Source organism: Pomacea canaliculata, linkage group LG7, assembly GCF_003073045.1.
Source record: "Pomacea canaliculata isolate SZHN2017 linkage group LG7, ASM307304v1, whole genome shotgun sequence".
In the NCBI taxonomy this organism is placed as follows: Eukaryota; Metazoa; Mollusca; class Gastropoda; order Architaenioglossa; family Ampullariidae; genus Pomacea; species Pomacea canaliculata.
The window spans coordinates 1,662,249-1,677,636 of record NC_037596.1 but is presented as its reverse complement, the minus strand read 5'-3'; the positions used below and the strand labels follow the sequence as shown (position 1 = coordinate 1,677,636).

Genomic DNA, 15,388 nt, shown 5'->3' with positions numbered 1-15,388 from the left:
TGAATCTAACATTAATAGTTTGCATATTCAAAGTAAATAAAAGACATTTTAAGCTATTTGTTTGTTTTTTATTCTTTTATTTGATGTTCTTCCTGTTTTCTTTTCATGGAACTTACATTGTGTGTGCAGAGTTTATTCACCTGATGGAACACCTTGGTCATCGGTTAAATGGAATTCTAATATCTGTCAATGTCTACTGTCACCTGTGAACAGTGTCATGGCACACAACCCTGCTAATGTTTTTGTTTACACTTGAAAATCTGTAGAATATTACAACAAAAGTAACCAAAATTATGACAGTTTATCTTACATGACTTAAGGCACTGCAACTTGGCGATAGAAGTATATTTAATTTGAGTCAATAATTGTAAGGTCTTTTACCCCACAAGCAATTCTAAAGCAAACAATTCTACAAAAAGAAAAAGAGTGAAAATAATGTCTAATTTTTCGAAAAAAACGTGTTCTACGATTTTGAACTTTATCGTTGTCAATGGCATCGAAAATGCAAGGTGAAACTTTAAAAAATTGAACCGCAATCATTTGTCTTTTGTGATTTGAAAGAATGTGTCTTTGATGGCTGCTATAGACAAACAACTTATCTCCAAACACATACACACATATGTTGTCACTACATTCCTGTTCCTCTGTTTATGTGTTGTAATAAGAGAAACGCACATTAAGTTACACAAGCACGAAATATCTCTATTTTTTCACAAACACACACTCATACGCATACATACACACACAGCTCGAGGAGACACCGCAGAAACAATTGAAATAAACCTTCAAGCCTCTTTATTCCACGTTTCCTAAAGCTCAGTCAGTACATAGGGAGAAGTGTGGTTGCTACCAGTAGATGAAGCTCTGAAAAAGTGCAGGTACGGACAAAATTATTAGTGAAATGTTAAAAAATTCAAATGAGGTTACTTTTGACTTTTTGCTAAAACTGTTCAACATTTTATTCGAGAAAGGCACTTTCCCATGCGAATGGCACACATCTATCATAGTACCAATACATAAAAAAGGAAAAATAAACGAACCCGAACATTATAGAGTGGCACTAACTAGTGTTATTAGTAAAATTTACACAGATATATTGAATAAGAGATTGTCAAGATGGGCGGAAACAGAAGAAAAGCTTCTAGAAGAGCAGGCAGGCTTTAGAAGAGCTTATAGTACAATTGACCATATCTTTACTTTGTTTGCTTATCTTAAGAGCTGATTGCCCGCGAATAAAATTTCGACCAGTATTTTTAAAGTTGATATCTATTAATTTAGAACGTACACAATTATCTGTGATACTCCATCTTAAAGAGCATTTTCAAAACATTTACGTGGTGTACATTTTTAAAACTACAAGTTTTATTTACTGGCAGTAAAAACAAATGAATGATTGTAACTGAATGTCACAGGGAATTCACTAATCGGAAAGAAAGTCAATTAGAAATTTACAAAATAAAATTACAGTGTAACCTCGGTTAACGAACTTAATCCGTTCTTGAAAGCTGTTCGTTATCCGAAATGTTCGTTATCCGAAACAATTTTTTCCATAAGAAATAAAGGAAATAGATTTAATTGGTTCCCAGCCCCTGTTGACTCGCTAATATTTGAAAGTTACAGGCTATATAGGTATTTGTTTTAATGAGAACAGTTAGAATGCAATATAAATGGAGTTAAATTAACATAAAAACATTAACGAAAGCAAACATCAGAAAACTTGCCGTTTTGACGGCTTGGGTGGATGGAGGTGTGGGGAGGAAGGGGTGGAATTACTGCTTTGATTCCCCCTCCATGAGCACACGTGACATTGTAAAATCGGGGGTGACTTCCCTTTTCTGTAGCTTTGAGGTTAAAGGTAAAAACTTGTCCAGTGTCTGTTCCTTCTGCCTTTTTTGTAAAACTCTTCGGTAATACGACATCACATATCCGACAGACGCATGCCACCTTCATACTTTGAAATCATTTCCTTTTTCAATTCATTTGTTGGTCGCTTCCTTGTCATTACCTCACTACTATTAATTGCTCTTAATCTTCTTTGGAGCCACGATTGAGGATTATCTTATTAAAATAAAGCACAACAATCACTAAATAAGAAGAACGCATAGATAAGGAACGACCGATCGTAACTGCGTCTCGAGCGCGAATGATTACATGCTGGTCGGTCACGTGTTGTTCACGTGGCTGTTCGTTATCCGAAATTTTGTTCGCTATCCGAGACAAACTTTTGACGAAATTTTTGTTCGTTAACCGAAATATTCGCTATCCGAGGCGTTCGCTAACCGAGGTTCCACTGTATTTACACGATGTAAAAAAACATAAAGTACCAAAGAAACACAAATGCTTTTAGAATATACATTAAAATATAAATGTTATTTTCTTTTTTCTTCCTATTGTCTGTATTTGAGTCTGTATTTGAATGCAAATCCATGTAACCCGTAAGCCACATTAATTTGTCACTAAGGAGGATGGTATATGACAACTTGACAAGATACATGAAACAGAAGGTTAAACAACAAGACTGACTGCGAAAAGAAAGACAAACATAGAAAACACAAATTGGAATCGACTTATCATTCTTCACGTTTTTCGTTCTTTGTCCTTGTCGCTTTCGAGCTACTTTCCGCCATTGTGTCAACCGTCACCCTGCACCCTCTTCACCTCGTCGATGTGTGAGCACGTGACCCCGCTGAGCGAGCGTGCGGCAGCCTTGTGTGGAGCAGCCAGGGTTGGGACCGGCGAGCAGGGGGTCACGTGACCAGCGGCCTACCTACGTGTACAAGACTACTTTGACGTTAATATTCTTCCCTTCCACGCGTTCTGGCTCACGCGCGGGTAAAGCCCGATGTCGAAGTGGGCGTGTTTTCAAAATAATAAATAAGGGAGAAAAAGTTAACAGCGGAAATGACACAAACACAAAGACAACTGAATTTTAAAGCACAGTATACATCACAACTGAAAATAAAATAATACTACAGTGTGAACACTTTTTAAATGTAAAAAGGATTCATCATATGATGTTTAACGAAATGTATGTTGACGTGAGTGAACATATGATAATTCGCAAGGCTCGATCGGGTAAGAGAGACAAGATTAAAATTATATTACAAAAACCATTACTTAATCGACATATAATAACAGTGCAAAATCTATTTACATTGCTTTCTAACATCTAGAGTGTAATGCTTTTACATTTTTTTCACCATTCTGATGAAGTCATTGCATGTTGTCACCAGGAGGCCGGGGCCAGCACGACACAGACTGTGACAGTTCCGAAGGAAGGTCTGTTATACACTCAAGAAGAAACCAATTTCGCCGCCATCGAGTTGAAGCAGTGAAAGCTTAATACAACCTCTACAGCAAGACTTGTACTCACTTACAAGATTCTAAATCAAATTAAAATTAACTTTCAACTCCTGCCCCCACAAAGTTAACTGAAAAATACAAATTTAATTCACGCACACCTCTGACTATGCAAAAAAACAAAACAACAATAAATTATTTCAATGGAGTTAAAATCTCAACAAAATTAGCTTGTGCGAGGTTAATGAAAGGCTTGCAATGATTCTCTCCGCTCCCCATTCGAGCAGTAAAGAGCATGAAGTGGAGAATAAAACACTGTGAACGTGTATTCACGAAGTAACCACAGCTGCTAAGGGTTCATAAAGGTACTACAAGCTACATCACAGACAGCTGCTGCTGACACAAAGGAAACTGTGAGGCAACTGCTTTGGACTCATCGTCCCGACACAGGCTTCTACAGGTTGTGCTCTCCTTGACTCTGTTACAGCCACTCAACAAGGATCCTAACAGAAAAAAGACCAATCTTGCTTTTAGGCTGAATTAATTTTTTTTAATGACACTACTTTCAACACATTCAAGATGACTATAACAGTCACCGAATTTTGCTGGGAAGGCACAGCTCTACTTCTTCGTCAGAGCGCCACTACTGTGGATGTGACAGACTTCATGGACAACAGCAGGAGCAACAGCTGGAAAAAAGCAAAAACAATTAACGTTAATGGATATCTGCCGCATCACGTATCAACCTGTCCAAACTGTCAAACCGTTAAGGCAACAAACGAGCGTTTGTCGAATGTTTCCCGCCTGAGGTCATTAGACTGAGCTGTAGTCCAACATCCACAACCACAGACTGGTACAGTGAGAGTAGACTGATGATGGTGGGGGTGGTAGTGACAGTGATGAGGGTGGTGGTGGTGGAGTTGATAATGATAATATCTGATGTTTTTTTAATCAATTAATTAAAAACCTGACTTTACTGGTAAAAGAGCCACTGAACTATTCTCAGTATCGTGCGCCATATAAGGCCTGAGTTCTGATACATGATTTTCACTTCATCCTCAGCTTGTCTACATCCGCTCACTTTTACAGCGACAAGAAAAACAGGAAAAAAACAATTACAAAGTCTGAACTTTAAGTACTTAGTTCCTCTTACTATTTATAGTATAATTTAAAACTGTTGCTAGGGCGGTATTTGCCATCTTAACAATACTTCAGAACATAGTTATCGAACAAAACCCAACAATCTTTCTCAAATCATGTTTGTAAAATACCAAGACATACGCACACATCCTTTCTCTCTCTCTCGATTCCCAGTCACTTAATCCCCGACACTTAATCTCCGACACTTAATCCCCTAGACTTTTAATCCCTAAGCACTTAATCCCTAAACTAAGCTCTTAACTATAAAAACTATTGTGACGTTTATATGAAAATAATTATTTGAATTTCAATTAAATATTTCGCTGACTTCGATTAACAAAAATTACCTCGCGAGCACTTAAGAACAATTTTCATATCATATTGTTGAAGAACATTGAATTTACTAGCTTATATGAACTTTAACTAATGTTGTAGATGTTCAAATGACGTTGAAGTTAATAGCATGATTAAAAATATTATTAATGTGTTTCGATATTTATTTTAATTGTAAAACTTATTGTGATGTTTATATGAAAATAATTATTTGAATTGCAATTGAATTTTCGTTGACCTCACAATTTTTATAGTTAAGGGTTTAGTTTGGGGATTAAGTGTCTGGGGATGAAGTGCTTAGGGATTAAAAGTCTAGGGGATTAAGTGTCGGGGATTAAGTGACTGGACACTCTCTCACACACACAAACACTTAGCATTGTGGACGCTGGTAAAAATCAGCAGTCGATTTGAAAACAAAACAAAACAAACAACAACTGTCTTTTAACATGACTTCTTAGTCCTAAATGGCTGTAGGGAAATATTCTCACAATGTCTCCTGATTTTCTCAAACGCATAGTACATCCACTTTTGAGAGCGGGATTCTGTATATGTAAATCACATTTGTTGTTGTTGTTGTTGTTGTTGTTGTTGTTGTTATTATTAATTTTACCACAACAACACAGTGCTGTAGAGTTGTCATGGACAGGACCTGAGAAGGCTAATTTGAAGTGAAAAATTGATTTTACTTTTTTTACGATTCGGACGGCCGGACAGTCTCTTCTAAACATATAAACTAAAGAAACAGAGCATACCAGTCTTCTGATATTTGTGGAGAGATCAGTTTCCTGCGCTACTAACATCAATTCAAATCCATTTCTAGCAAAAGCATCGCAGCCGCCCATTTACTGAAGAATCTTGTTTGCAGGTGTCACATTCCTGTTTACCTGTAAACACTACGCGATAACAAAGACAACAGGTAACATAGAATGCACTACTTTATAAAAATAAATGCTGAGGATATTTAAAGAGGTTGAAAAGAGAAATATCACTGCTAGAAAGCTATGTAACCATGTAACCTATGTAACCATGTAAATATGTTCCTAACCATGGTTGTCGGGATAAGAAAACTACATCCGTAATTCTATTACCCTCGAGTGTATTGTTTCTCTACGTGTATATGTACTTGTGTGTAGGTGTGTGTCATAACTGCATGTGTTACTACAGCTTTTACTAGAAGTAGTAGTTCAAGCAAAAAGTAAAAAATAAAAGATTTGAAGCAAAAGCACATGTATGTTTCCACTTGACTTTGTACTTGAAGTTCCACTTGAAGTTCCACTTGACTTTGAAGTTGAAGAAATCAGACTTTCTATGCTACACCCAAGCTCCCTTGTTTTAGGAAGCGAAGATATCAACATCAACACAGACACATCCGGCATGTCTCTCTTTTACAAGTGTTGACGGATGTTGGCCTCAGTCCTCAGTGTGATGTTTTTATCAAGATGACAGACATCTGCATCCATTTCCGCTGTCTTCTCAGAACTGTAGTTTGTGTGATTGTAAGATGTGTCCTCAGGAGCCATTTCAACAACAGTTTACACAAAAGTTATTTTTTATCTTGGCTTAATTAAGTATAAGAATGAAAAATGAAGCATAGAGAACGACCGTATGTCAATACAAATTACCGAATCTATTGTTCTGCTGGTGTATTAAAAAGCTAATAAAACAGTCATTCTCTATGACTAGAAGTTGAATTATCAATCCCATCTAGGTTCTATGCTTAGCGGGTTATTTTATTTTTTTTTTTTTTACTACAGCACTGTATTAATTTTTTTAATGAAAGTAATAAAAAAGTACACGAGAAACTAATATTAAGATAGATGGTCGTAATGGGTGACTGTTTTAGTGATTGGGGTGAAGCAGAAGAAACTTTGGACCAACAAAGACAAAACATACACTTTTAAGCTCGCAATATTTTGCACCATGTATGGACAGACCCTGGTACAAACACTTTACTTTATCTCTGGTCCATCGACATCCGCTTCCACTTGTCTCGCCATCTGGCAAACACGATAACGAGGCCTGAAACTTCGTGATTTCTATCGTCGTTTTTTCAAACCGAAAGACTAAAACAAATCAAAATCTTTTAGTATATATTTATAAAGAGAGAGAAACATAAAAATATCTTTAGACTACAAATGCAAAGAGCTTGACCTATTTTATGTTGTAATCAGACAATCTATTCCTTTATTGGGCGAAAGAAATCCACGAACTTTATTTTTTTTTTATAAACCCAAAAGATAAACTCTTCTTTAACATGAATAAGTAGGAGTAGCCAACGATAAAGCTACAAGCAGAAGTTGAAGTTAAAACTAAATCTTGGTTGGTGGCAATACTTTTATTTCTTCTGTATAGGGATAGATGAAATAAGTCATGCGACATAGAGACTGGAGTGATGCACAGTTCTATAGTCTAAGAGTTGAAGCGGGTAGTGTTGCAATTTTCATCTGTATTATGGATTGTACTGCTAGAGAAAACATACAGTAGTACTTATTTTATGCTTGACAATTGTTTTAGTGAGACAGGACTCGAAGCAATGTTACATATGCGAGGGAGAAGTCTGAGCAAATAAGACAATTCACAAACTGCGATGACTGCCATTAGTCTTGCTGTTTCTCTTCTCGCAATGTCTCGACTGTAAAAGTTGTGAGACAACTTGTGAAGACACGGGCTTACAGTTTTTGGCGAGAACGATCAAAAACTGAACAATTTTCTTATTATTTGATTTTTGCACGGTAAAGTCGTAAAGGCCCTGGAAGATTTGCAATTTATCTTCACCGGCTTAATCCGCGACTACGTGTACAACTTAATGAATTGAAGTGAAAGAAAAGAAAATGGACTAACATAATACTAACGTGACAGTCGTCACATCCACAGACAACAAAAACCTAAACGATTGTAGACAAGACCCATAAATCGAGTTCCTCTAAGAGCATCTGGAAGCCCCAGAAACCTGCGCCCATGCCTAAACCCATGACCACTCAACTCCAAGCAACAGGGCAAATCAAGATATCAGTCCTTTACATATTCATTTTAAAAAATGTAAATTAGAACACAGAACAAAACAAGTTGAAGTAACAAGTTTAGTTAGAATTATTACAACGATAAAGAACGTTTTTCTGGTGATGTAAGAGATAACTAAAAGTATTCGGAGAATGAAAAATTCGTCCACTTTATTGCATCTGCTTGTCAGATGGCCATTTGTGAAGCTGATTACAAAATACATTATAGTGGTTTGTCAAATTAAAAAAAAAGAAATAATTTCTAGTCTATTGGAGAAACATAAACCATTAGGCCTCAAAGGATCTCGAGTAAGATGGCGCGTAGTGGGAGCGTAGGACGTGGCTGACATGACGTAATGGGTGTACCCGAGGATGAAGGCCTTCGACGTACCCGACAGAGGGCGCGCGACCGAGAGGGCAACGAGGAGACGCAGGGGCGGAGTGTGGCGATCATCAGGCGTAAGCTTGAGCTTCTCCGCCCAACTATCAACTACTTTCCTCTCGCTTGTCTTATCGCCTGCAATCAAAGTCCGTGCTCCAGCGCTGTTTCTCGAAAACAGGACTAATGGTAATGAAAAATCTAACATCCCCTATGACACAAGGGCAAAGAGAGAGAGAGAAAGGATGAGGCTTTATGAAGGTTTTATTCCTCAAAATCCAAATCGACTCCGAAAATATCAGATGACCAGCACATAGTCCATATAGCATACATCTTAGCAAAAAATGCAGTAATATGAATGAAGTAAATAATACCTACGACACAAACTAAAGATTTTTAAAAGTTTTTTTATTGTCAAGAACTCTTTCTTAAGAGTAGCTTTATTCTCACAAAATTAAGTAGGTATCTTTCTCTTGGATAGTTATCTATCATGACTATGTTTAATTGTTATGCTTTGTCCAGTAGAAAACTCATTTTTAAGCGTAAGATTGTAGGTCTTCTGCAGGAATAAATAACGATCAAGTCTTCCTCTGAAAGCAAACTACAAATGTTGTTTATACTAGAGATAATTATACAAACAAGATTATGCCACACCAAATTGTTTATTTGCTTTGTCTTTCAGTAAAGCTGTACTTGTCTAGGGCTCAGTGCACCGCATGACTCTTACTGCACTACAGAGACAAACGCACTTCCTCAGGCGGAAAGAGAGACATAAAAAAAGATAAAACAGAGCCGACCAATCACAGCCTGACACGCGACATGTCAGCCAATCGCCTCTCGCCGACCTTAACATCCTGGTCGCTGTATGTAAAGTTACGGCGCTGCGGTCGACGTCCAGTGTCTTGTCAGTCACAGACATACCATCATTGTAAGTCTTCATCACCAGAGTCAACGAGCATCATGAGGTACAGGGTGGTCACTACTTACCTCATGTACCTGCTGTTGGTGCCAAGCCTGTGTAAGTAGTCATTATACTACTTTATTAACTTGTCACGGATATGAAACTCTCTACTGGTGTACATCTCAGCTACAAAACTCCTCTAGTCGTCTAAAAATCGTCTTCTTACTCATCCTTTCACAAAAACAGCAACACATGGCCACAGAAGTTTGAGGTATTGTGCAGCAAAACAATAGAACTGTCTTTCTTTCCATATCCGCCACCTACCCACTATTCCGCAGACATTACTCCTAACATTTCCAATATTGCTAGACCTTTTTCACACCTTAATTTGCGATATCTCGTTACTTTCAGCTCTTGTTCTTGCTATTTGGTTCCTCTGTGTTTTCTGTAATTGTTTTATTAACATTAGTGCTATTGTTTACTTATTATAGTTCATATGCTATTTGTGTCCATTTTCCTTGATTCCGTTTATGCTTAGTTCTTTTTTTAGGCCCTAAGAGCATGCTCCTTAGGAGTGGGAATATGAAACAATTTTACTTTTATCATTGTCATTATCGGTATGATTTATATTATAGAAGCTTAAATGACAGATTAAAACCATACACAAAGATTGTTTCCTGAAATATTGGTTATGCGGATTTATTTTATCGAGAATTCTATTCCCAGTTCATAGCCTCATGGAAGTCCACGAGTTTTGCTAAAATATATGCCTAACATTACCAGTGTAACCTTGAAATAATAAACCTTAAAGTAATGATTGTGGCCATTTTGTGTGCATTTAAGTTTTATTAGGTTTGTATCTCGATGTCACAATAATACTTCTATTGCTCGACACAATGCAAACAAATCTGGTCTTTAGGACACTAATTTGAGAAGAAGAAAAACATTTGGTTGACTTGAAAAAGGTCAAATTCATGGATTGTCATGTAGTAATCTTACGTGAGACATAACTTCACAAATTATGGGTAGTCTAGATTTCGTGATGACAATAAAAGACCACCGCGGGGTAGACGGTGATGAGGCTGAACGAGCCAAGCGTGACAAGCTGCCGAGTGGAGGTGGTAATGACCTCTGTGACCGATGGGTCGTCTTTAGGGTGGGGGGTGGTCGGTCAGTCATTCGTCCCTTGACCGGCACCTGTCGTTGGGAGGAGCACACCGATAGACGAGGCAGCTGACAGGGCCCCACTATTTCCTATGATAGACAAATATCAGCAGGTTGTCTACAGGACGACCAGTCCAGTCTTTGAGTTTCGTAAGCCAGTTCTTCCTCTGGCCACCGCGGCATCGGCTACCCTGTTGTCACGACACCGCCGGTGCCTCTCGTCTCTCACTCTCTCCAACTCACCAGCGGGTTGGAAAATTGCGCAATCTTTCGCTTCAATTAAAGAATGATTCGCCTGTACGAGTCTGTCTGTGTTTAATGATCAGGGTTACCAAAAAAATAGATCCTAACTATTATTATGGTGAAGGTGAGATCTAAAGTAGCGTCTCTGACAACTATAAAAACAAAACGGTCTCTAACACAATAGCTCTCCTTCGATCTCCACATCCACGAAATACAACGAACACCTCGTACACTATAAACTCACTGTCTTGGCAGTCGTTTCTTCTTTCATGCTACCACATTTGATCTCTGTCTATCGAATCGCATTGTCTTGGCACATGCGTTCACCTCTCCCTATCCGCTCTCTACTTTCTTCTTCTTCCACTCGCTATCGTTCTTCCTCTTCTATCTACTCTCTAATGTCCTCTTCTTCTCTCTGTTCTCCAGCGTTCTTCTTCTTCTAAAAAATGTCCTCTAACGTCCTTCTTCTTCCATATCCTTCCAAACGTCTCTCCCCGCTTACCTCACTATTTTGTTTGACGTCACTATACGTCACTTTTCACGTTCCATTTAGAGAACGCCCATCACTCGCACGCTTTCATCTACACACACCACCAGTCCTATCGCTCTGACTGGATCCATGACACCTGTCTTGGGGGAAAGTCTTGGACAAGTTGTCGTGTCGGGTCACATGACCAAAGAAGACCAGCTTTCGTCACCCTTCTGTTGAAGTTGAGTTTCCTAGTGTCCTCTGAGTGTGGCAATCTTGTTTCGTACAAAGTAATTGTTTCTATGCTTTTTGCATAAGATCCGGAGCAGCCTCCTCCAGTACCTGTTCGCCAATGGCTGTAGTCTCTTTTCCGTCTCGGCGTGCAGTGTCCATGTGTCACATCTGTGGATTATCCCTACCAGGGATTTGTACAGCTTGTACTTTGTAGTAAACCTTATCTCATGGCCATGGTAGATCCTGTCTAGTTTAACCATCACTGCTATTGCTGTTTACGATCCTGATTAGATATCTGGCGTGGAGCTGCTGTCCTTGAAGAGTGTTGCTCCCAAGTACGTGAAGCTGCTTACTTCTTCGAGCTGTACCCCGTTCATATAAATCTCTGTTGTGCCGCTGCCATTAACGAGAACTTTGCTACTTTTATTTATTGTCTCCATTCCATGAGTGTTTGAAGTGTCTCTTAGACTGTAGCTTAGGTCTTGTAATTCTTTGTTAGTGCCTGCTAACAGATCAGTGTCTTCTGCAAAAAGTAGACTGCATGCAGATCAGTCTTCCACCAACTGAAACGAAAGTATGGTGGCATTGGAGAGTTTCGAGCACGATGTTCTCCTTATCAGATGTTAAGCAGCATCGATGATACGGGGCATCCTTGAAATTCTCTTCTTGTGGTGTGAAAGTAAGATCCTATTTGGTTTTTCAGCAGCAATGTACTCGATGAGATATTATATATTTTAATAACTAGAAGGAGGCCGTCTTTGATGTTGAAGTTTTACATCACATGGCATAGCCCAACGTGCTAGAGTCTCTCAAATGATTATTTTAAGTCCATGAGGTCGTGGTAGAGGTCCATCTTGAGACGATTTTCTATGAGAATGTGACATTTGACGATCTGCTTAACTGTGCTCTTACGTAGTCTAAAGCCATATAGTCTGTTATAGCCATATACCCTGTAATAGCCATATACCCTGTTATTCTTGAAATTAATTCGGTATGACCTTTAGCAAGACGTTGAAAAAGTGGCGGATAATTCTTATGGCTCTCTAGTTCTTGATTTGTTTTCAATTTCGTTTTTCGGGGAGAGGTACAACTAGCGACCGCATCTATTCGTGTACCATTTGTACCTAATTTCCACTAACGCCCTTCAAAACAAGTAAACTGGAAACAGTTAACCTGCAGAACTACCAGTCGTTCGGCAAGGGGTCAAAAGTTCTCTACTAAGCATGATGGAATGAAAGTCATCAAACGCTTATAATGAGTCAGAGCCAGACGGGAAAAAGACTAAAAAGGTTCTCACTGTTCTTGTCTGGAAAAGCAAGAAGTTGTCTCCCACATAAAAGCAGGAAACAGCAAGCAATTCCAGAATTACAGAACCAAAGGCCTTATCAGCCACCAAAGCAAGGTCATGCTAAAGGTAACACAAACAACATCAGCACCACCACAGAGGAGCTGCCAGCAGAACAACGGGATTTACCTTTCACCACAGTAGGTGTACACCACGAACGCCCTCATCCCAGTGTTACCTTGAGACCTCTCATAGTTACTTTTACGCTTTCTTTGAGCGCTGCGATGCCGCTCCTGAGTCTCGTTGGTATTCCAGGTGTCTTAGACGCTATTAACGAACGTTTGATACTGCAGTGGATAAGCCGCCCGAGTGGTCAGGTCACCTATTGGACGTCCAGTCTATTCCAGCACATTTGTCAGCCACAGGTTTTTTTTCTTTCCTACGCGTCTTTTGCCCCTAACATTGCCCTGCAAGACTAGCTTAGGAATGCCACCATGTCGGGTGACATAGCCGAACCATCGTAACTCGTAGCGTTTCACGGTTGTGAGTAGTGGCTCCTGGTTCAGAACCAGACTGCGGACTAGGTTTCGTACGAATTCGTTCGTCTTTTCCTCTCTATAGGCGATACGAAGCATTTTCCTATATCACTTCATCTCGAACGCTGCTATCTTCCGCTCCTGGTCCGTTAGCAGCGTTTAGGTCTCGGAGCCGTACATCAGAACTGGGACGACTAGAAACTTGTTGAGTCCAAACTTCGTGGTGAACAAAATCCTTCCGCTATTCCATATTAGACAGCCTCGTCATCGCCGCAGTTGCGGCCTCTATCCTGGCTTGATCGTCATTCGCACTATTCCCGTCGTTGGTCAGGATGGAACCCAGGTACTTGCAGGTCTGAACCTGCTCTAGAGTTTTCTCATTCTGTTTAATGTCAGCCTCTGTGGGACTGATGACGTTCACCAGAACTTTGCTCTTCCCCGTGCTGACGTCCATCCCGTGCTGTCTTGTGCAAGTGTTTAACCTGTCTGTAAGGTCTTGCAACTCGCTCTTGCTGCCCACTATTAGAGCTATATCATCAGCAAAGCGGAGATTGCTAATCGGTCTTCCTCCGATCAAAACGGAGGATTCGTGGCATTGCAAGGCGTTGCGCATTACCTTTTTCAAATACATGTTGAACAGCACCGGAGAGAGTGCGCAGCCCTGGAGGACACCCACGGTCATGGGGAAGGGCTCCCCCAATTTATTTTGCAACTGAACGGAACTCGTAGATCCATCATAGAGGCCTATGATAGTGCGGATCAGACCCTCATCCACGTGGAATGACTAAAGGGTGTCCCACAGTACTTCGTGCCAGACCCAGTCGAAAGACCTTTTGAAGTCCACAAAGTTCTGATTTACTGAGATTCCATGTTGCATGTGTTTCTCCACCAATGCCCTCAGGCTGAAGATGTGTTCAATGGTGCTCCGGCGGCCCGCAATCCGGCTTGTTCTTCAGCTAAAATTGACTCTGCTTCAGCTGTGAGTCTACGATCGGTGTCTTCACAGACAACAATCTGTGTGTATCCTCATCCGCCAAATACATTATGATGAACAAAGTTAAAAATTAGTATAACATGTTACTATTGCTTTTGTGGCCAAATGATCCCCTTATTGTCAGAAGTCTTTACCTGCATGATCTGTAAACAAGTGGTACTTACATGAATTTTCTCTCCCACGGATGAGAATTAAATAGTTATTTGTTTTTGCTTGGTACCGATAGTTTCTATTTTGTGAGGTTTATTTTTCCATTCTTACTTCGCTGCAGATATTTAAATTAAGGTTATGTTTTTTTTCTCGAACATTGAGATTTTTTATTCTTTCTTTTTCGACTATATTTTTCATAATGTGGTATTCGTTTATTTTTCTTTCCTCTGCTTTCTTTCCCCTTTGTTTTATCCCACTAAGCAATGAGTATATATTTGCTCATAGTTTCATAGCCTGCTTCTTTGTGCAGCTAGCTTCAACTTGGTAATGAGGGGTTTTACAGGAATAAATAATAAATCTAACTTAATAATGAGTTTCTGATTTATCAGTGACAACGACAATGTCGACGATGATCCTCATGGTCATAAAAAGATCTTAGTGCATTAGTGCAAAGCTTTATCAAGTAGTCCTGTTTGTCATGCCTTTAATAATAATAAAACATTTGTACATACATAAGGAGAGAGCAATGTTACTAGCCCAGCTTAAGAAAAGAAAAAGAGATATGTAGCCATCTGATAATCATGCAACATGACACTTTTTCGCATGGTTTTTAATCTTTATTTACGACAAAGATATAATTTATTAATGAAACATGGTTGTATTTTCTATTTTAGCTCAAGAGTTAAAAGCTCGTGTGGTCGGTGGCACAGCGGAAGCGGGACGTCTGGAAATCTTTTACAATGAAACTTGGAACACAGTGTGTGGTAGAGGTTTTGGACATGAAGAAGCTTTGGTAGCCTGCAGAATGTTAGGATTCAACAGGTATGTGTAGTATAACGAAATAAACAATTTAAATAACAGTGATTTTTGCTTCTCTTACACGTTTGATCCAGCGTCTCATCACTAAACATGAAACAAAAAAGCTTAGCCTGAGAATGTAGAGCGTGTTAAGTGTAAAAGTATTTAAGGTTCACTATTGCATATAATGAGAACAGTCTTTTTCAACCCGTGGCAGTCTATGCCTGGTTTATAAGTAAAACAAACCACTTACACAGTCTTTTTGTCGGTTCTGAACATTTTCACGACAATGGCGATACTTTGCTTGTAAATGGAAGTCAACTTTGCTTCTGACTTTCTTGACAATCAAACTTTACAAGATCACACTTTGGGACACTTAAAATGGCTCTTAGCTTGAGTACCTCTGCATTCTTGTTACTAATGGACACACTGTTATACAGGTAAAGTGTTTTATGATTTGCTG

General features: G+C 39.2%; 2 protein-coding genes across 12 annotated transcripts in view; both read left to right on the top strand.

Moving 5' to 3' along the window:
- Window positions 1–15,388, top strand: part of LOC112569471 (A disintegrin and metalloproteinase with thrombospondin motifs adt-1-like) — a 595,732-nt gene that overhangs the window by 261,106 nt on the left and 319,238 nt on the right. The window lies entirely within an intron of this gene.
- Window positions 9,052–15,388, top strand: part of LOC112569475 (scavenger receptor cysteine-rich domain-containing group B protein-like) — a 60,541-nt gene continuing 54,204 nt past the window's right edge. Inside the window, exons 1-2 of the mRNA XM_025247276.1 lie at window positions 9,052–9,169; window positions 14,802–14,949. Of these exons, the coding sequence (XP_025103061.1) occupies window positions 9,112–9,169; window positions 14,802–14,949 (206 nt within the window). The 5' untranslated portion in view covers window positions 9,052–9,111. The remainder of the gene's footprint in view (window positions 9,170–14,801; window positions 14,950–15,388) is intronic.